At 49.3% G+C, this 23385-nt stretch overlaps 1 protein-coding gene across 1 annotated transcript in view; it reads right to left on the bottom strand.

Moving 5' to 3' along the window:
- Window positions 1-8018: 8018 nt before the first annotated feature.
- The window catches only part of LOC125945145 (uncharacterized), a 37371-nt gene continuing 22004 nt past the window's right edge, over window positions 8019-23385 (bottom strand). Inside the window, exons 2-3 of the mRNA XM_049666720.1 lie at window positions 17167-17450; window positions 8019-8044 (exon numbers count right to left, since the gene is read on the bottom strand). Of these exons, the coding sequence (XP_049522677.1) occupies window positions 8019-8044; window positions 17167-17450 (310 nt within the window). The remainder of the gene's footprint in view (window positions 8045-17166; window positions 17451-23385) is intronic.

The following is a 23385-nucleotide window of genomic DNA, read 5'->3' as shown; positions in this document are numbered from 1 at the left end:
CGACACTATGTCTGAAGCAGATAAAGTGGCACATGTGCTAAAGGGCATCGCCGACGACGCTTTCAATTTGCTTGTTTTCGGCAACGTCTCGACTATCGACGCCGTCATCAAAGAATGCCGTCGCCTTGAACAGGCTAAGAGCCGCCGTATCTCTCACCACATCACACGGCTACCAAACACTGCTGCTACGTCGACATGTGAGGGTCGACCTCGTCAGACGACCACCTGTGACGACGTAACCCGTATTGTTCGCCGCGAGCTTGAGGCCACCTGTTCACCAGCCTTCTCCGCGACGCCTCCCGATCCGCCTGCATCCACGATTGCAATGATTCAGGCCGTCGTACGACAGAAATTTGAGAACATGGGTCTGAACTCCGTGTGTTCAACGACTCAACCCAGCGTTCCCCAGTTCTCTAGCGGACCTCCTCGTCCCCGGCAGTCATTTTCTGCTCCATACCGCAACCCTTCCGAATGGCGTACCCCAGATGACAGGCCGATCTGCTTCCACTGCTGTCGCATCGGCAACGTCGCTCGTCACTGCCGCAACCGATGGCCACCACCTGCTCGGACGTACGCCGACGCTTATTCCCGTACCTTTCGACCTACTGCTCCCTATGCTACCCGCCATGAACCCGCTGCCGCTGATGCCCCAGCTCCGAACCTTCGCTACAGCCGCTCGCCCTCCCCTCGACGCCATCAGTCTCGTTCGCCCCAACCCCGCCGCTTTTCTTCGCCTCCCATCGCCTCCCGGATCCAGCCGGAAAACTAGCAACTGCAGCTTCTGGAGGTGAAGCTGCGTTGTCGACCCTGCCCTCAAATCCTCTGCTCACGTTGCCTACGAACCAAAACCTTCTTTACGTTGACGTTGACGGCTATCGTGTCACTGCACTGATCGATACTGGAGCCCATATTTCTATTATGAGTGCTGCCTTCCGACGACGACTCAGAAAGCTCCTCACCCCAGCGTCGACACGCGTCGTTCGCGTTGCGGATGAAGGTACTGTCTCTATCGTCGGCATCTGTACGGCCCGTGTCAGCATCGCCGGCCGCCACACTCCTGTACTCTTCACCGTGCTTGCTCATTGCCCCCACGACCTAATTCTCGGCCTCGATTTTCTCTCCGCGCATTCTGCTCTTATTGACTGCTCTGCCAGTACCCTTCGCCTTGAGTTGCCGATTCTCGCAGAACCTCCTGATGCACCCCAGTGCCGCTTACGCCCCACCGGCTTTATTCGCCTGCCGCCAAAGTCATTAGCCTATGTTGAACTGATGTCTTCCCCACCTGTTCCTGATGGCGAGTACCTCGTCACTCCTCTGCCCGACATTCCGCTACAGTATGACGTCACCGTGCCTCACAGTGTTCGTACCATTAATGACAAGTGCACTCGAATGCCTATCTTTAACTTTGGATTGGCAAAGCAAATTCTCCCGCAAGGTATTTGCCTTGCCAAGGTTGATTGTATCGGCGACCATCAAGTGGCAGCTTTATCAACCGATGGTTCTTCCGAACATGGCGGGCCCCTCGCGCCAGCCTCGGGCGCCGATCTCAACATAAAGAAAATGGTTGCGGCAGACCTGTCCTCTGCGCAGGCTGAAGACCTTTGCCAAGTGTTATCGTCGTACCGAGATATTTTCGACTTCGACGATCGTCCTTTAGGTCAGACGCTCGCGGTCAAGCATCGGATTCCTACTGGCGATGCTACGCCCATTCACCGACGACCATATCGAGTTTCTGCGACGGAACGCCGAGTAATTCAAAATGAAGTAAACAAAATGCTAGATAAAGACATCATTGAGCCTTCTTCGAGTCCCTGGGCGTCACCTGTGGTGTTGGTTAAAAAGAAGGACGGCTAGTGGCGCTTCTGTGCAGACTACCGTCATTTGAACAAAATTACTAAGAAGGACGTCTACCCGCTCCCACGTATCGACGACGCCCATGACTGCCTTCATGATTCCAGCTATTTCTCTTGTATTGATCTTCGCTCTGGATACTGGCAGATTGCTGTTGACGATATGGACAGAGAAAAAACCGCGTTCATAACACCTGATGGCCTATACCAATTTAAAGTAATGCCGTTTGGATTATGCAATGCCCCTGCCACCTTTGAGCGTATGATGGACTCCTTGCTCCAGGGTTTTAAATGGTCCACGTGTCTCTGTTACCTCGACGACGTCATCGTCTTCTCGCCAACGTTCGACACTCACCTTGAGCGTCTAACAACTATACTTGATGTATTTCGAAAGGCGAAGCTGCAACTCAACTCGTCCAAATGTCGTTTTGGCCGCCGCCAAATTACAGTTCTGGGTCATCTCGTCGACGCTTCCGGAGTACAGCCTGATCCCGACAAAACTCGCGCTGTCCGAGACTTCCGGGTTCCGAAGACAGCCGCAGATGTTCGCAGTTTTGTTGGGCTATGCTCGTACTTTCGTCGTTTTGTTCAAGATTTTGCGGCAATTGCTAGACCCCTCACTAATCTGTTGAAGAAAGGCATACAATTTTTGTGGGGTACTTCAGAAGCCACCGCCTTCTCTCGTCTCATCACTCTTCTCACCTCACCACCCATTCTCGCCCACTTCGACCCTGATGCCCCTACAGAATTGCGTACAGATGCCAGTGGTCATGGCGTCGGTGCCGTCTTAGCCCAACGTCAGTGTGGCCAGGATCGCGTTATTGCTTATGCAAGCCGTCTCCTACCACCATCGGAGCGCAACTATTCCATTACGGAAAGGGAATGCCTTGCTGTAGTCTGGGCAGTTGCGAAGTTCCGGCCTTACCTTTACGGTCGTCCTTTCTCCGTAGTCACTGACCATCATGCCCTCTGCCGGCTCTCATCGCTAAAAGATCCTACAGGCCGGCTTGGTCGATGGGCTTTGAGGCTAGAAGAGTTTTCTTATTCCGTGATCTACAAGTCTGGCCGCCTGCACCAAGACGCTGACAGCTTGTCGCGTTACCCTGTTGACGACTCTGACTCCTCCAATATTGACAGTGCTGCTTGCGTTTTCTCAATATCCAAGCTCCTTATTTTCGCCGACGAGCAACGTCGTGATGCCTACATCAGAGCACTCATCGACCGTTTTGAACACGCTCCGGCCGATGCTACTTTACGCCTCTTCGTCCTTCGCGACGGTACTCTATACCGTGGTAACCTTCATCCGGCCGGCTCTGAGTTCCTACTTGTCGTACCTAAACACCTCCGCTCATCCGTTCTAGAAGAGCTTCATGACGCTCCAATGGCAGGACAGCTTGGCGTATCTCGAACCTATGACCGAGTACGTCGCCGTTTTTTCTGGCGGGCCTTGCACGTTCCGTACGGCGTTACGTCGCCGCTTGTCAACTTTGCCAACGACGCAAGAAGCCTTCCCAGCTCCCCGCTGGTTACCTGCAGCTGCTCGACACCCCTGCCGAGCTCTTCCATCGTGTCGGCTTAGACCTTCTCGGCCCATTTCCGGAATCTACATCAGGCAACAAGTGGGTTGCCGTCGCTGCGGACTACGCGACCCGCTACGCCATAACACGCGCTCTTCCGACCAGTTGCGCTACTGATGTTGCGGACTTCCTCCTACACAATATTATTTTGATGCATGGTGCTCCGCGTCAAATGCTCACTGACCGTGGCCGTACGTTTTTGTCCAAAGTCATTGACGACATCATGCGTGCCTGCTCAATACAGCATAAAATTACCACCTCCTACCACCCACAAACGAACGGCCTCATTGAACGTTTGAACCGCACCCTTACAGACATGCTATCTAAATACGTTTCAGCCGACCACCGTGACTGGGACCTGGCTCTACCTTACATTACCTTTGCGTACAACTCTTCCCGTCTTGAAACTGCTGGCTTTTCCCCGTTTTACCTCTTGTATGGCCGAGAACCGACGCTACCACTAGACACTCTGCTTCCGTCCACTACACCTTCAACTAGCGCTTATGCCCGTGATGCAATCGCCCGTGCTCACCATGCTCGCCAACTTGCGCGTGCTCGTCTGCGAGTGTCTCAAGACAAACAGAAGCAACGCTATGACCTCCGTCACCGTGATGTGCATTTTGCGCCCGGCACCCTCGTGTTGCTTTGGTCACCATCGCGTAAAGTTGGCCTTTCTGAAAAACTGCTCTCTTGATACACAGGCCCATATCGCGTGCTCCGCCAGGTGACCGACGTCACCTATGAAATCATTCTGGCCACGCCCACAACGTCCTCCGCTGTGACAACCAGTGATTTTGTCCACGTCGCCCGACTCAAACGCTACACCTCTCCAAGCATCTTGGATATTTAACAGCACCGTGACGGCGCTTTTGCCGTCGGGGGGGGGGGGGGGGTAGTATTACGATATCATCTATAGAGATGCTCAACAGACGAGCCGCCGCGAGAAAGACGATGAAGTGTGTCTGGGCTTTTGGCGCGAGCAAGGTGTCGGCCTGGCGGTTTGATTCCAGTGTACATATATTGTAAGTAGCCTCTTTCGTGTGTGTCTTTCCACACGTAACAATATTGTTTCAAGATGTGCAAATAGAACAAGTAGAAGCTCATAAGTTCTTGGGCATTTGGTTTAGAAGCGATATGTCCCGGACGACACATGTAGAAAAATTATCTGCAGAACTTAGTAAAATCATGGGATGCTTTAACAGAATCCGGGAATTGATTCCGCTTTGGCTTAAAAAAGTATTATATTACTCCATTTTCTATTCTCGACTTACATATTGCTTACTCGTTTGGGGTACGACATACTGAAAAAACTATCAACAATTGATAATATTACAATAGAGAGTCCTTAGATGCTTTGAAAACTACACAGGTAGGCTTCAAGATTTGCGAACGCATGATTTGTTTATTAAACACACTTTACTGAAAGCTAACCAGATATACTACTATATATAGGCTATCCAACATATAAAAACGAACAAAGTCTACACAGCTAAATCATCCAAATCAAAATGTCAGTATTCCCTACGCAATGAAACTAGGGTAAACCGAAGTTCAGAACAGTTTATGGCAGGCAACATATAGGCTACCAGGTTCCGCAATTACTAAATCGCCTAAGTCCCCTTGATTTTTGTACTTTGTCAAAATATATATGAAACTGTATATTATAGAGCATCAAATGGAATATGCATGATGTGTATCATTTTCGTGTCATACTGTTATGCTCTTTTTAATTTTTTTTTACAACTGAATTATGCAATTCACTTTCGTCTCCTATGTTATTTTTTACTGAAGTCACAGGAAATTTATTCTACAGATTCTTAATCATCTGTACTTAACTACTGTTTAATGCGCATATTTCTTTTGTATTCCGGGCTACTTATCCGGATTAATTTGATTTAAGCTACATGTCATACATCACGTGATCTGTATACTGCTTATGTGACATTTAATTTGATATGAACATGTGTGAAGTATTTCGTATTGTCATTTGTACCGCTGACGCTGAGTGTCAACAGGAGCGGGAGCCCTTTGTCAGGCCTTTGTAGCCTTTTGCTCCTGCTCCTTGTTTCTGTAATGGAAGCAAAAATAAACTTCAAACTTCATATGAGCGTTGAGTTCCTGAGGGGGCCGTTGGAGGACATTGCACATTACGCGAATGGAGGTAATAATCGGCATTATACTCATTGTCAAGGTAATAGCCATGCAAGGTTAGACAGAGCGTATCTTTCGCAAGAAATTGCCACACTGTGTGATGATTACAAGGTGCTGAATATAGCATTTAGTGACCATTGTTTAGTAGCCTTCACAATAGGGAAGAAGATTACCGTAAAATCTAGAATGAAGTGGGAAACATGGAAATTAAACGCGAAACTCTTAAAGGACGAACAATTTCTAAAAAGTGTATCAACAGAAATGGCTAAAGCAAACAGTAGCTATGAAAGAGGATGGGGTGAGCGATGGGAGAGGTTTAAAGAAGCCGCAAAAATGAATGCCATAGAGCGAGCACTAGAAATGCGTTTTGAAGAGCGTCAAGAAGTAAATAACCCCCCAAAAATGCTGCTGGGATTGCTGGATGCTGAAACTGCGGCGCCAGGCACCTTTATGGAAGAAATAAGAAGAACGAAGTGTAAACTTGAGGCTATCGACAAGGAAAAATACCGTAGTGAGCTTGTTCGCGCACGAACGGAAAAGATCTTGGCCGATGAAATGCCAACAAAGCGTGCTTTGGGAGCTGAGAAAAAGCATACGAGGAGGAACCAAGTAGTTGAGATTGAATACAAAGGGAAAATATGTAGAGATGCAGAAGAAATCAATTATGCATTTCAGGAACATTACAGAGAGCTATTCAATTGCAGAATACCGAGCAAGCCTGGCTATGAGAGCCATTTTCTAACTGTCCTTCCTAGATTAGACGCCGAAGAAACAGAAAGATTATCAGTAGATATCACAGCAAAGGAAATTGAAATGGCCATAGAAGACCTTAACGCTGGAAAATCGCCAGGACCTGACGGCTTAACTGCAGTTTTTTACAAAGCCTTCTGCTCGCAGATAGCCATCGTATTAGAGCATGTTTTTAAGGAGGCGTATCAAGCAGGGCGTCTGCTACCGTCCTTTAAAAGGGCGCACACAGTCATGATACCAAAAAGCGATGACGCGAATAAACTTAATAAAATCACAGGCTACAGACCAATTACGCTGACAAACGTAGATTATAAAATTTTAATGAAGATATCTGCTCGGAGACTAGAAGGAATTATTGGTAATTTAGAAGGACCACATCAGACCTGCTAGATAAGATGGAGGTCGATATTTACCAATATCCATGTGGCTCGTAGCATACTTGAAATGTGTGACGCACATTTTAGGAAAGTCGCTATGCTACAAATTGATTTAGGAAAGGCATTTGACAGAGTATGTCACGATCTCCTGTTTTCAAGTCTTGACTATGTAGGTGTTGGATCATTGATAACAGAGGGAGTTAAAATAGCATATAACAATTGTACAACTAACCTCATTATCAACCATGAGCTAATTGAAAGGATAGAAGTGCGTTCCTCTGTGCGTCAGGGGTGCCCCCTGTCACCTCTTTTGTTCGCGATATATCTAGAGGCTCTATGTAAAAAATTATTGATAGACCGGTTGTGCGTGGTTTCTGCCTAGAAGGATGTGAAGTGCGTTTATTAGCTTACGCTGATGATGTCGTTGTTTTCTGCACTGATAAGGAGAGTGTTCGAACTTCTGTGAAAATTATGCTTGAGTTTTGTGACATGACAGGTAGTAATATAAACCTGAATAAGTGTGTCGGTTTGTGGCATGGCCAGTGGCAGACAACGCCAAGTGTTTTTGAAGGTATGCAGTGGACGCTCACACTTGGGATTTGCCTTAGTGTACTGTTAGGCACTCATAGAGACACTAAAGATTTGTGGAATGAAAAGGTGCAGGAATTGAAAGCTCAGACGGACAAGTGGGCCGGGCGTGACCTCTCAATATTTGCACGTGCTGCAATTTGCAGAATCTTATTATTGAGCAAGCTGTGGTATCTCACGCAAGTCCTGAGCTGTTCGCGATGCAATTTTAAGAAATTTCATAGAGCATTCGCTGTGCTTCTCTAGCAGTCAGAATATGAAAGAACAAGCAAAAACAACTTGTTTCGCAAGTTAGGTCAGGGAGGCTTGTTATTACCAAACTTATTCTTAAAGCAACTGGTTTCTAGATTCTTGTTCTTGCGAGACACGACAAATCCTTTCTTGCGAACGGTTATTCAAGTCCGACTGAGCAATGCTTTACCTAACTTTGTTGTCTCGATGAGGGAGGGTGGTTGTTACGCAACGAGTAAATTTCTACGTGAAGTGGTCGTGGCATTTAGATTTTTAAACCACACGTTTTTACTGAATATTTGGCTACTGTAACACGTAAGCGGATAAGCGCTGATTTAACAGACATTATGTTCCCAGAACCATTGTATCGATTATTGTATCGTGAAGGCCAAGGGAAAGATGTGCTAAAACGTGTGAAACGAATGATCGTTCGTTATATATATATATATATATATATATATATGCACCTATGACACGTTCTTTCTCCTCGGCCTTCACACCACCTTGAAAAACCGCATGGCTGTAAGGAATCGTGACATTAATCCGAGAACAGTAAACTCTTAGTTTACTGAAAATGTGAGTAAACTTCGTGAAGTGTTTAAGAAATTAGCTTATGACGATGAACTATTGATCTTTATGGATGCTCTTGTCAAAATGGAAGTTCTGTAATGTCAACCACAAGTTAAACATCAGCGGTTGGAAAGTGAATATTGTCAGCTGATGCAGTAGTTTGTATTATTGTGTTTGTCGAATGTCCGGAAATAAAGAAAAAAAGTAGTGGCGCTGTGGTGCTATCATTAGGATGTGTGTTTTCGGATTGTAGAAATGTGAGTGTACGCGGGTTCGATTCCACGTGATATACCATACAATGTTGTTAATTCTTGATGAGTGTGTAATTTGCCTTGCTAATTGTGTTTCTAATTAGGCTATATGACTCCTGAATGCGAAACTTACCACAATAATTGCGGATAAAGTGTAAATTCGCTTTTTTTCCCCGCAAGTGGCGTTCGGGACGCATACGCATAAGGCCGCTTTCAGAAAAGTCACGCCTATGGTAGGCTGCAAATAGCCAGGAAAATTTTGACCTAAAATCCTGCATAACTTTGGTCACGCCTATTCTGAAGGCCGCTTGGAATTGGGCCGCCTGAAACGGGGGCCGCTGTCTCTGGGGGGCCGCCTGCTCCGTTTAGCGAACGCTATATCAGCGGCCGTAATTTGATCTGATTTCCTGCCTGCACGCGTGGATTCTAGCCAGGGCTTGGCTAAGAGTGCACTCGCCAAAGAATGGTTACGCAATAAATGTTACGGCCTGCCGCGTGCATTGAAAACGGCGTGCTCCGCCGTGGTGCCACCAGCCAGGACTGTTGTTTTGAATCGGCTTAGAAAAAGCCCAGAACGCACTACGAACGCTGTTACCCATGGAAGCCGACATGTTTCATCCTCGACAGATAGCATTGTTCGGGCCAGCCAAACAGCCGCGAAGGCAAGTACCGCTGTCACGTTCGCTCCCATTGCAGGCCACCTAACGCGGCAGGAAGAAACGTCAATGTCGCCATCGTCATCGTCGTGAGGTAAAATCCAAGGGTGATAAAATCGGCGCCGCGTGCTGTATGCTATATTTGCGAGTCAAAGCGCACAAGAACGCGCGCTTTCAGGGAGAGCGAACGCATGGCGGAGCGCAAACGCGACGTCTTCCATTGTGCGAAAGGCCGTGGGGGGATGGGAGGGAGGGAATGCGATGTTTAGCTGCGGTACCAAATGCGTATCTTGCGAACGGGCACAAGGGGAACTGGAATCTCGCAGGCGAAAAGAGGAAAGCGGGAAGGCAGTGCGGGACGGAGGGGGTGCGCCTTCTGCTCTGCGAGCAACTGCGTACTTGTACTTTGCGCGGCAGCGGGCGGTCGCGCGGGCGGTCGGGCTTGCTCCCGCCACTTTTTTGAAAGTGCTTGTCTGCGGTCATTGAGTGTGATCTATTCATGTTTGTTTGTGCGCGATGACACCAGGCTTGTTAATTCAGTTAGTAAACGAATGTATCCAAGTTTATGCAGCCGATCCTTACTCCGTATAGCTCTCCACTAATTTGCTATCGCAATTGATGCTTCGCCTTTCGGGCGAAACTGTGACTTTAGTTTTTAGAGCGAGAGCTCTACTACTCTAGGTACAAATCCAGAAAACGTTCGGTTGCCTAAATCTGACCTTCAAGCTCAGCGAAGGTCAAACTGGGACTTAGCATGCCACTACCGGCGGCTGCTGCGTACGTCGCGTGGGCACCCATATCTTGAAAGCGATCTGCGATGTGGACAAAGTGCGCCGAATGCTGGTAGCTTCGCATGCGCTGCGCTTTCCACGCTTAGTTTGCGTTGAAGCGAGATGCAGAATGAAGGTCAATTCTGCTGCCGCGCGGAGCAGCGTCTGTGTCCTTTTCAAAAGCAAGCAAAACACTCGACAAACTTGGTTTAACTGCGTTCAACCAGGGCAATTTTTTTATTGTGATAGCAATTATATTGACACGTATACATGTTTATGTTTCACCGGTGGCCGCTTTCAACCGGCTAACAAATGTTAAACGTTATCGCTCGGCGCAGGACGCGCCTGTATCGGAAGTTTCTAGAACGTTATCGATGCTTCTTTCCATTGCCTGTTTTCACCGACGCTTATGTTATCTGATTGCATGACTGACGCGAATTGTCTAGAACTTTCTGGAAGACACGCGGGCATCAGGGATTAATCTAGAACCTTCGATGACTCAGGTATAAAAGCCGACGCGTTTCGCCGCTGATCAGATTTTCGACGATCGCCGACTGTGTTCGCCGCTATCGTTGTGCTTTGAGTCTACCTTGATTTTGTGGGCACAGGTTCGCCCAATAAACAACCAGTTTCGTCGTACACAGTTTTACGACTGTTTTCTTCAGCGTCACTACTACGTGACATCTGGTGGAGGTGCTAGTGCGTTCATGCAGCGAACGCCCCCGCAAAGCCGCGATCCAAGCCCGAAACCGGAGGACAACGCCAACGTCACCAAGGACCAGCGAGCTAGCCGTAGGCAGCAAGGACTTCTGCCGGAGTACGGACTTCTTCCCGAGAAGACCCCAGCGATCAAGGCCAAGTCAACGACCTCAATGGCAGCCCCAGCGTCCCCCATCCTGCTGCAACAACCTCGGGAGCCCCCGACCTTCCGTGGATCATCGGCTGAAGACCCTGAAACCTGGCTGGAGACATACGAGCGGACCGCGACTTTCAACAAGTGGAGCGACGACGACAAGCTACGCCATGTCTATTTTTCGTTGGATGACGCTGCTCGGACCTGGTTTGAGAACAGAGAGACCACCCTGGCTACGTGGGACCTCTTTCGTGAAAACTTCGTCAGGACCTTCACGAGTGTCGTACGAAAGGAGAGGGCAGAGGTTCTCTTAGAAACCAGAGTGCAATTGCCGAACGAGAACATCGCGATCTTCACGGAGGAGATGACTCGCCTCTTCCGCCACGCCGACCCCGTCATGTCTGAAAAAAGAAAGTTCGGTTCTTGATGCGGGGTGTCAAAGACCAACTATTCGCCGGATTAATGCGCAACCCGCCCAAGACTGTCGCCGAATTTCTTTCCGAGGCTACAACGATCGAGAAGACGCTTGAAATGCGCGTCAGGCAATACAACCGCCGTGCCCTGACCAACTACGCCGACGCTCAAGCGCTAGGCGCCGACGACCTGCGCGAGACCATCAGAGCGGTCGTTCGCGAGGAGCTGCATAAGCTCTTTCCTAGGTCGCAGCCTCACGTGGCATCTATCGCCGACGTCGTCAAAGACGAAGTTCAGCGCTCACTTGGAGTTCCCGATGTGCAGCCACAATCGCCGCAACCCCAGCCGGAAGCGCTGACCTACGCCGCCGTCGCCCGTCGTCAAGGCCCCCCTCCGCGCTCGCGCCAGGGCCCCGTAACGCCGCAGTTCCGTCGTCCACCGCCGCCGCCGCCAGCACGCCCGCCCGTCGCCCAGCGCAGCTACCAGAGGAAGACGGACATTTGGCGCTCTCCCGACCACCGCCCGCTCTGCTATCACTGCGGGGAAGCCGGCCATGTCTACCGCCGATGCCCATACCGCGAAATGGGCCTACGAGGGTTCCCCGTCAACGCGCCGCGTCCCGATCGAGGTGAACGACCGCGCGACATCGCCGACTACCTCGCCGGAGCCCAGTGGCAACCACGACGATCCTCACGCTCGCCGTCACCAGGCCGCTACATCTCGCCGCATCGCCGTCAGTACAACGGTCCCACCCGGGGCCGATCTCCCAGCCCTTACCCGGGAAACTAAAGGCAGCAACCGATGGAGGTGCGGTTGCTGTACGACGCAATGCCGAAGATCCTCCGACGCCGCCGACGACGACGATTCGCGATTAATCACGACGAGATATCAGCACGCCGCCTAGCAACAGCCTTGACAACACTTCGCCGCCGAAAGAAGACCTTCCGACGCGACGTAGCAGGAGCAGAGCAAGCCGACGCAGCCGTGATCCGACGCCACGAATTAACCGCAACGCCAGACGCCGGTCTACCGATCTAGACGTGCTCATCGATGGCCATAACGTCACCGCTCTCGTCGACACTGGAGCCGACTATTCCGTCTTCAGTGGCCCGTTCGCCGCCAAGTTGAAGAAGGTGAAAACAGCCTGGCAAGGACCCGATATCCGGACAGCGGGAGGCCACCTAATAACGCCGACTGGAATCTGCACAGCGCCAGTCACGGTAAACAACCGCACTTACCCGGCGAGCTTCGTAATCCTGCAGCACTGCTCCAGGGATGTCATCCTAGGCATGGACTTTCTAAATCAACACGGTGCAGTCATCGACTTAAGGTCCAAGTCGATAACGCTTTCAACGCACAACGCGATACCACCGGATACAAGCATAAGCTACCATGCCTTGAATGTGCTTGAAGAACAAGTCACCGTTCCGCCTCGCTCCAGCGTAATGATTTCCGTCGGTACCGTAGTGCCTGTAGACATGGAGGGCGTCATCGAGGGCGATCATCACTTACTGCTCGACCGTGAAATTTGCGTCGCTAGAGGCATAGCTGAGCTACGTGCAGGGAAAGCAAGGGTGATGCTCACGAACTTCAGCCCCGAATACAAGCACATTAACAAAGGCACCACGGTCGCCTACATCGACGAAATAGTACAAGCCAGCAGTGCGTTCGCCTTCACGGATTCCAGTGCACCTGCAACGACGACTATAGTACCTGAACCAACTTTCGACGTCAATCAGAACCTTCCCAGGCACAAGAAAGAACAACTAAAGGCCCTGCTCCTGCAATACGAAGACTGCTTCTCGTCGTCGTCAAAAGTTCGACAAACCCCTGTCGCCAAGCACCGCATCATAACCGACGAAGATGTCCGGCCACTCCGTCAGAGCCCGTACCGAGTTTCGGCGCGCGAACGCGAGGCCATAAGGCAACAAGTCGACGAAATGCTACGCGACGACATCATCCAGCCGTCGAAGAGTCCGTGGGCGTCCCCCGTGGTGTTAGTGAAGAAGAAGGATGGAACCCTACGTTTCTGCGTCGATTATCGTCGCCTCAACAAGATCACGAAGAAGGACGTATACCCCCTTCCACGGATTGACGACGCCTTGGATCGACTCTACAACGCAAAGTATTTTTCGTCGATGGACCTCAAAACCGGCTACTGGCAAATCGAAGTCGACGAGAGGGACCGGGAGAAGACTGCGTTTATAACACCGGACGGACTGTTCGAGTTCAAGGTCATGCCGTTTGGTCTTTGCTCGGCGCCTGCCACTTTCCAACGTGTCATGGATACAGTACTGGCAGGCTTGAAGTGGCAGACTTGCCTCGTCTATTTGGACGACGTCGTTGTGTTTGCCTCAAGCTTCGAGGAACACCTCCGGCGCCTTGAAACAATTCTTCAAGCAATCAAGACCTCCGGACTCACGTTGAAGCCAGAAAAGTGCCGCTTCGCATATGAGGAGCTCTTGTTTTTGGGCCATGTCATCAACAAGTCTGGAGTGCGCCCCGACCCTCAGAAAACTGCGGCCATCTCCAACTTTCCTCCGCCCGCTGACAAGAAGGCAGTGCGTAGATTTCTTGGACTGTGCGCCTATTACAGGCGCTTCGTCAAAAATTTTTCACGGATCGCTGAGCCACTGACGTATCTCACGAAGGCCGACGTCGAGTTCAAGTGGGAGACGCCACAAGTCGAAGCATTCCAAGAACTGAAGCGACGCCTGCAATCGCCGCCAATACTTGCGCATTTCGACGAAAATGCCGATACCGAAGTCCACACCGACGCAAGCAGCGTAGGTCTCGGCGCCGTGCTTGTGCAGAGGACTGACGGACTAGAAAGGGTTGTAAGTTACGCTAGCCGGTCGCTATCGAAGGCGGAAGCAAATTATTCCACAACAGAAAAGGAGTGCCTCGCCATCATCTGCGCTACATCAAAGTTTCGCCCCTACCTCTATGGCAGGCCCTTTAAAGTTGTAAGCGACCACCACGCCTTATGTTGGCTAGCTAACTTGAAGGATCCTTCAGGTCGCCTCGCACGATGGAGCCTGAGACTTCAAGCATTCGACATCACCGTCGTTTACAAATCCGGGCGAAAGCACGCTGACGCCGATTGTTTGTCTCGCGCCCCCGTCGAACCGCCGCCACAAGACGACCAGGATGACGACACTTTCTTGGGACCCATCAGTGCCGACGAATTCGCCGAACAACAGCGAGCCGACCCGGAACTAAGGAGCCTTGTAGACTACCTGGAAGGCAAGACCGTCATTGTGCCGAAGGCGTTCAGGCGAGGATTGGCGTCGTTCTTCTTGCAAAACGACATTCTCCTAAAGAAGAACTTCTCGCCTCTCCGAGCCAACTACCTCCTCGTGGTACCCTCAGCATTGCGTCCAGAGGTTCTGCAAGCTCTCCATGACGACCCAACGGCTGGACATCTCGGTTTTTCCCGCACTCTCGCGAGGATACAAGAAAAATACTACTGGCCTCGCCTCTCTGCTGACGTCGCCCATTACGTAAGGACATGCCGAGACTGTCAGCGACGCAAAACACCGCCGACAAGGCCAGCCGGGCTTCTACAGCCGATCGAGCCACCTCGCCGACCGTTCCAGCAGATCGGGATGGACTTACTGGGGCCTTTTCCGACGTCGACGTCCGGGAATAAATGGATCATCGTAGCTACGGACTACCTCACCCGCTACGCCGAAACAAAAGCCTTGCCCAAAGGCAGTGCCGACGAGGTAGCCCGATTCTTCGTTGAGAACATCCTCCTGCGTCACGGTGCCCCGGAAGTCCTCATCACCGACAGAGGTACGGCCTTTACGGCAGAACTAACTCAAGCCATCCTGCGGTACAGCCAGACAGGCCATCGCCGCACCACCGCCTACCACCCGCAGACGAATGGCCTCACCGAGCGCCTAAATAAGACCATCGCCGACATGCTGGCAATGTACGTCGACGTTGAACAGAAGACGTGGGATGCCATCCTTCCGTACGTGACCTTCGCATACAACACGGCCGTGCAAGAAACGACGCACATGGCGCCGTTCAACCTGGTCTACGGAAGGAACCCGGCAACGACGCTTGACGCCATGCCACCAGACGTCGCTGACGAAGAAAATCTCGACGTTGCCACCTATTTGCAGCGTGCCGAAGAAGGTCGACAGCTCGCCCGCCTGCGCATTAAGAACCAGCAGAGAACCGACAGCCGACACTACAATCTTCGACGACGCTACGTCGAGTACCAGCCCGGAGACCGTGTTTGGGTCTGGACTCCGATACGCCGACGAGGACTTAGCGAGAAACTCTTACGTCGCTATTTCGGACCATATAAGATCATCCGACGTATTGGCGCACTGGACTATGAGGTCGTGCCAGACGGCATTTCGCAATCACAGCGGCGCCGCGCACGACCCGAAGTCATCCATGTGGTGCGTCTTAAGCCTTTCTACGCCCGCTGACGAACTTAGGTACTTTGTTACTTTATTTTTTTTTCTTTATTACGCGTGGTTTTGTTTTCGCTTTCACATTTGTTTGTAGCATCGGGACGATGCTTTTTAAGGGGAGGGTATTGACACGTATACATGTTTATGTTTCACCGGTGGCCGCTTTCAACCGGCTAACAAATGTTAAACGTTATCGCTCGGCGCAGGACGCGCCTGTATCGGAAGTTTCTAGAACGTTATCGATGCTTCTTTCCATTGCCTGTTTTCACCGACGCTTATGTTATCTGATTGCATGACTGACGCGAATTGTCTAGAACTTTCTGGAAGACACGCGGGCATCAGGGATTAATCTAGAACCTTCGATGACTCAGGTATAAAAGCCGACGCGTTTCGCCGCTGATCAGATTTTCGACGATCGCCGACTGTGTTCGCCGCTATCGTTGTGCTTTGAGTGTACCTTGATTTTGTGGGCACAGGTTCGCCCAATAAACAACCAGTTTCGTCGTACACAGTTTTACGACTGTTTTCTTCAGCGTCACTACTACGTGACAATATGGACACTTCAACCGGATTTCTGCCGTCGGCGTCACCGTCGTCGTCGCTGTCGCCGTGAGATTCCGTATAGATAAAATCTTCGCCGCGCGCCGTATGCCCGAGCGGAAGCGTGCGGGGACGCGCGCTATCAAGGAGAGCGAACGCACTCAATCTCCCACGCGCAAGCAAGGAAGCGGGAAGCCAGCGCCGGAGGGAGAGGGGGGGGGGGCGGAGGAGGGGGGCGCACTTCTACTCTGCCAACAACCGCGCTCGTCGCTCGCCCGCACCGTCTCTTATCTCCACACGGCTCTGACCTTTATGCGCTGTGCATTCGCCGCTCAGTTTCCGTTGAAGCGATAGACCGCGCGTACCTTCGCCCGCTGCGGCGTATCTGCTTGCTGCCAGCGTTTTGACAGTCGTTGTCTGCAGTCATTCAGTGTGATCTATTGATGTTTGTTTGTGCGCGCTCACACCACGCTTGTTCATTCAGTTAGTAATAGTCGGGCCACATTTTCCAACGCACGCTACAGATGCAATGCTGCCCGGATCGGCAGTGCAGCGCTCCAGGTGTGTCCCTTTGCACGCGCTGCCCACGGGAAGCCTTTCTCATCAACACCACCGTTTCACACGCGCTTTCTCGTGGTCATCGAGTCTCTCTTCATGTCGGTCTACTTACGCCGCAGCACACCTGCTTACTTAATCAGCTCATGTTTACTACAATTCATATTGCTACCAAAGCCGCTCACCTTACTTCGTATGACATTGCTGTGTTGCTAGCGCATTCATTGCTTCGGCCTTAGGGCGAAACTGTGACATTTTTTTTTAGATTCAGCAGTCGGGACCGAGATAAACGTGGCTAGAGGGCATCGTGAACGTGCAGTGTTGCCTACAAGATTTCCCTGCTCGCTAGGCTGTATGATCTGGCGTTGGTGTCGGTATTGAAAGCTTGCGCTTCCGGTGTCTTGGTGGCCGGCCTACACCGTCAGATGTTTTGTCTCGACGGATCGAAGTGCACACGCGTTCGTATGTTGTGCCGCGGTGCACTGCAGAAATGCGTGCTTAACGGCGTGTGAACTGAGCAGACGTACGATGTAGGTACGCTTGTGTCGCTGCTCTTCATGCGTGTTCGGCTGGAGGCGGGTCGCATTCGACAAAGCTTACCTGGTCCCATGGGCGGGCCCGCCAACCGCGTATGTCCAGCAGGAAGGGGGCCAAAGTTAAGCGCTGGACCCTGGCGTCTTTCACGAAGAAACATCAGGTGCCGGTCCAGGTACTCAGATGAGTTGAAGGATCCGTTGTCGGTCAGAATATTGGTGACATCCTCTTCAAGCGGCAAGGCTCTCGGAAGCGTTGAAAGTGAATTAAGGAATGCTCCATGGATCCCGTCAATGGGCTTAGCTCCGTCCTCCCAGGAGTCGTCGTCGTCGGTCATAATTCCCTCCATCCTGACGTCAAGAAGAGAACCTGTTAAATTATTTCCAGGGATATTCATTTTAAAAATAGTGCGCAAGATATTTGCTAGCTTTTTTTTCTTTGTGAATCTGTGATCGAGGTACGAGTTTTATTCCCATTAAAAAATTGGCTGCATATCTGCTTGCTTCGCTGCAAATGACGTCTAAAGACGATAGTCTTCAGCCGCCCCTGATACGTAACACCCTCTCTTCTCCCCCCTCACACCCCTCACGCTCTTCCCCATCCCCTCTCAATCCTCCTATGATGAATGCAATGGAGGTTTTCCTGAATTCAATTCAAATTTCCTGCGTTCGCCCTGCTCTCGCGCCATCTGTTGGGACCTTTTATTACTGTTGGCTTAAAGCTGGGAGCCGCGGCTTCAGTCGGCTTGTTTTTGACGCGTAGCGTCTCTTCGACACCATTTATAACGCGTTGATTTTTCATTCTAACGCATTCATTTTTGATTTGCTAATATAAAAACCAGTCCTATCTATATCCTTCATTAAATGAACACTGTGGATCACGGTTATGTAAATATATTTTGCCTCAAATAGGCCTGAGGTTTTCTTTGCGCTGTATAATGTTGACCCGTGCCAGCAATGCTAGTAGCAATTGGTTGGTTTTGGCCGGGCGGTTGAATCGAGTGACGGACAGACAAAGTTTTTCGCGTTTAGGTAGCCCACGAAAGACTATCGTCTTTAAAAAGGTTGTGTGTAAAATCTGCCACTGAGAGCAGCTTAACACATCCCTTCCGCACAATGCACTGGGCGATAGCAGCAACTTTACTAAATGTAGAACCACCAGCTGGCAAGAGAAAAAGGAAGAGAACAAAAATGCGTTGATTGACACGAAAACATTTGTGCACTGAAGGTAACGTGGCCACCGTTACTCAAACGTGAATGTTTCATTTATGTAAATTAAATGAATTTCAAGATTTGTGTAGCTTTTGAAATATCAATTCCAGTTCTCTTGTGTCCATTAAAAAGTGTAGGCAGTGTATTTGACAATTCATCTTTTGAGTAATTCGTTCTTGCAGTTATCACCTTCTAAATTAAAAGAAAAGAAATCCTTCAAAATTGCGTTTTCCGACTTTCGGAAAGACAACAGCTGGCCGCAGGAATTACTGTTAGCCGAGATGAGCACGGAGGCAGGTAAAATTTTTTTGTTTTTGAACTATTCAAGTTCGGCACGCTCGCGGGCGCCAGCCAACGCATAGGGACGGCGCCCGCACGGTGGCCTTTTAGCGTGCCGTGCGCAGAGCCAGCCGGGAGAGGATATTGAGGAGGAAAGCATGGGAGTGGAGGAGAGTTTCGCTACTTTTTATATACAAGGGGCGTTAAATCCAGATCGCTCGTAGCCAGGCCGCGCACACTCGCGAGTTCACCAAATGGCCACAGAGGGCGAAACAAATCACTCCTAACAAAACAAGCATAGTACATCCCCTCGAAAATATGCCTGCGTGAGTTCAGTAACTCCCGCTAGAGGCGCCGTAATAAGCGCAATTTTAACCTACAAACTTTCTCCCGCACTTATTGAAGCGTTTTTATTACACGACAAACAGCACAATATTATTATTCTTAGAGATTATACTATTGAGTACTAACTCTGTTCTTTTTTGCCATTATAAATGCAAAATGACGTTCATCATCGATCTTCCACGTGACCGCTGGCCTGGATTTAAAAATTTTAGTGGTATTTTCGCGTACACGGCAAGCACGGATTCATTGGTTCCTGCACTTATGCTGGTTGCTTATTTTGTGGTAAAACCAGTTTATTGCGCTTCGACACCTCGCGCTATTTAACTTGGGGTGAAGTGACGGGTTTGCGAGCGGAGATGTAAGCCCGAAAGCTATGTTTCGGTCGTGAGCCATGAGGAACAAGTCTGCATCGAAGCGGGAGCCGAATTCTGCTGCGACTGAGGACGGCAATAGCGGTAAGTCGTTTAACATCGCTGCTTCTTGAATCGTTATGTAATATTCGTCTCGTTAACTTACAGGCGGAGAAAATTTAACAAAATAGATCTTGCATTACATATTGGCAGCCAGGACCCTCCGTTGCCGTTTCCGAAATGAATCTTTAGTTGCGAGGCCGTCGTTATGCAAACACAATCACGAAAAAAGTACAATCTTCACAGCACGTCGCTTAAATCATATGCAGCCTCTAATTTGGTACGAAAAGGCTTGTGACTCAAGCTAAATCCGGCAATGACAACACTAGATCGGGATGAGCAGGTACAGTGGCACAAAACACTTGATGAAGCGTCGCTAAACCTCATTATTGACCACAGTGAACGCAAATCTCACGAACTAGAACAAGCTGAACACTGACTAAAATACCAGTCAGATCTCAGCGAAATAGAGGGCAACGACCTAGTTGAGTATGAAAATAAAAAAAAAATAGGGGAGTCAAAAGAACGCAAGCGTTAGAGCGGGATGGCGTACCTCAGACAATTTCCATCAGCGACCATCACAAGCGTTAACAATGGCGTAGATGCCCGGTTATCGGCCTCCGAGTCTTGCTAAAAGCCTGTCCGGCAAGCTGTCAATTTAATGAATTTCAATTTCATCACGATTTGGATAATTTTGCTATAAATCTTCGCTTACGGGAATACACCCAGCCGAAAAGCATTCCCCGGAGCATCAGGAACAAATTGGTCGCCACCTCATCAGAGGGACAGATATTTGGAAATGTCCGCCGTCCCAAAAGATATGACGGCATGCTGAAAAGTGAAACCCTTTCGACAAAACCTGTCGTAAGAAGAGCGGAAGTCGTTGGAGTCGCTGAGCCGCCGATCAGATGTGGTAATTAAACGCGCGGATAAGGGTGGCGCCATAGTAATATTGGATAAAGTCCACTACCTGAAAGAAGGATATCGACAATTAGAAAATAAGCACTTCTATACGTAACTCGCTGACGACCCCACTAAGTTTTCCGAATCAGATATATGCTGCGAAATAAATTCTCTGCATAAGGAGGCGAAAATATCTAGAGATATGCTTAAAGCAATGCTGCCGATCAAGCTAGCCCCTGTTCGTTTTTATTTGCTTCCTAAAATCCACAAAACTAACCACACCGGTCGCCCTATTGTCTCACGCAACGGCACGGTAACCGAAAGAGTCTCAAGTGCCTTGGACTTGATAATTAAGGACATAGTTCCGACCATTCCACCTTACATTCAGGACACCAACCAATTTCTTCTCACAATAACTGGATCCCAAAAGAAAGCTTCCTGTTTACAATGGATGTAGTATCCCTATACCACAAGCAGATGGCGCGACAATCAACACTTACATGATGGCAAACACGCCTGTAAGTCTAGACGAGGACAGGCTGTCAACGCGGTTAAATAACTTCGAATTTGACGAGAAACACTTTCTCCAGATAAGCGGAGCTGCAAGGGTACGAATTATGCGAATATTTTTTATGGCATCACTTCAAGAACCCTTTCTTGCAGCCAGAAGCCAGTCATCTATAAAAGGTTCTTACACGATATATTCTTTATTTGGCACCACGACGAAGAAAGTCTCCTTAAATTTGTAGCACATTTCAATTTAGTTCACCCGTCTTTCACATACAACTATTCTAAATCAGCTGTAAACTTTCTTGATGCCACTGTGTAAATTAAAGATCATCGCATATTCACAACCTTATATAAGAAGCCAACAAACCGCCACCAATATCTTCATTTCAAAAGTAGCCATCCACAACATTGTAAGAAAGCCATCCCGTATTCACAGGCCCGTGCACCGACACCGCCGCATCTGCTCTGACGAAACATACTTCCAATGTCACGCAAAGGAACTCAGAACGGCCTTGGTGGCGAAGCACTACCCGGAAAGTATTGTTGATGATGCTACTGATGATGCTACTGCTACTGCTACTGATGATGAGCCGAGCACAAGCCTTAGACAGAAATGAAATTTTGACGGGCTCAAAGCCCCGCCATCTTAAGAACCAAACCAACCTTGTCCTCACTTACTCGTCTACATTACTGCACGTGAACAACATCCTAGCCAAATGCTTTAATATTATTCAGCAGAGCACAGGTTTGTCTTCAATTTTCACAGAGCCATCCCGAGTTGTCTATCGCCGAGGAAGGAATCTAAGAGATATCCTCGTCAGAGCTAGAACAACCACGGTTCAAAACATAGAATCAGGCTGCAAACCTTGTGATAAACCACGCTGCAAGGTCTGCAAGCACATGACTTCAACCTGTCTTGCTAAGGCTACTTCCTCTGATTTTACAATCAAAATAAGGAACCTCTAAATTGTGACAGCAGCAATGTGGTCTACATGCTCCATAGTGAAGTCTGCGACCAGGCAAGACTGGAACCGCGTTGAGACTCCATCTAAATAAGCACAGAGCTCACACCCGCGCACTACCACAACTCCCATTTTGAAAAGATATCAGTCTGCCAGAGCATTCATTTGACAAAATACGTGTCACTCTTCTCCAGTCAGGCTTCCGCTCTTCTCGTGAACGGGAACAAAGAAAGTCACATTTTATTCACAAACTTAGAACAATCACGCACGGCATAAATGAACACACAGGAAACCTCTCGTTTCTTTGTCAATAAGTTAAGTTAGCTAAATGAGAACTGAAACCCCGCATAGGCAAGCCGAACACGTGTGTGATGTTGAAAGAATGCCCAATACTGCAGTGGGGGACCGAACCACCCACATTATTTTGCCTTGTTTTTGTATTTCATGCTTATTTCGCCACGCTGTTAATGTTATATTTCTAATGTACTTCTTTCGTGTTTCTCGTGTTTTTCCCTTTTCTTTGCCTGGCACGACCAGGGCTTAGTGTGTTTCCTTTTGGCAGGCGTGCCCGTCAATCATGTATGTCGAACAGGCTTAACAGCGACCTTGTCAATGAAATGTCCACTGCCGCTGTTGACGGGAATGCGCCGTGCATTGTCGTCAATCATGTAAAAGCGCGTGTAACGGGGACAGTGTCAAACGCCTGTCCGGTGATAATGATGATTCACGTGTAAAAGCACACATAACGGAGACGCTATCAAGCACCTGTCCACTGCCAATGATGACAGGTACGCATCGTGAAGAACCCCGTTACCAACAAGTAATTTCCATGGCCATCGGCTCTTTCCCTTCTATTTTTTCGTTTGTATATTTTTTCTTTTATATTTTTATCTATTTATTTATTTTTCTGCGCGTTCAGCTCAAAATGGGAGGCGTGCTTGTCAATCCTGTCTGCCAAAGCATGCGTAAGTGCCACCGTACGTGTCAATGACATGTCCACTGCTACTGTTGACGGGAATGCGCCGCGCATCGTCGTCGATCAGGTAAAAGCGCGTGTAACGGGGCCCGTATCAAAGATCTGTCCACTGCCAATGATGACAGGAACGCGTCATGCAGAACCCCATTACCAACAACTAATCAACAGGCCATCGGCTCTCTCCGACATGTTTTCTTCTTCTTTTTTTCCTCTCTCTCCTTTCTCTCTTTTTTGGCGTGTTCTTTCTCTACCTGAAGTTATAAAAAGACTTGCGAGAATTTTCTGTATCCCTTGAAAAAGGTCGGACCACCAACGGAAACTGTTACGTAAATATACCCTAAGATAACCGCGAAGTTGTGCTTCTCATTTTTCTAAATACGCTTGGTCCATCGAAAAATTCAGTTACTATATATATATATATATATATATATATATATATATATATATATATTGTAAGGCAGCAGCACAGCTGTTGTCTCGTCGCCTTTATTTGGCTGAGCCACGCCCTGAACGAAGACGACGCGCACAGTGATCATGATTATGTACAGGTGAAGAAGATAAAGGATTAATATTTTGCTCACACTAATTACCCCCTCACGCGAAAGCGGCCAACCTGGCCGCAGGTTATAGCGGTGCGGCACGTCGTTGGAAGGGCTTTAGGCGCGAAACGTGGACAATTTCTGTGCCAC

The sequence above is a fragment of the Dermacentor silvarum genome, chromosome 4 (genome assembly GCF_013339745.2).
Source record: "Dermacentor silvarum isolate Dsil-2018 chromosome 4, BIME_Dsil_1.4, whole genome shotgun sequence".
NCBI classification, from domain to species: domain Eukaryota; kingdom Metazoa; phylum Arthropoda; class Arachnida; order Ixodida; family Ixodidae; genus Dermacentor; species Dermacentor silvarum.
This window is presented reverse-complemented; position numbering and strand designations above follow the sequence as displayed.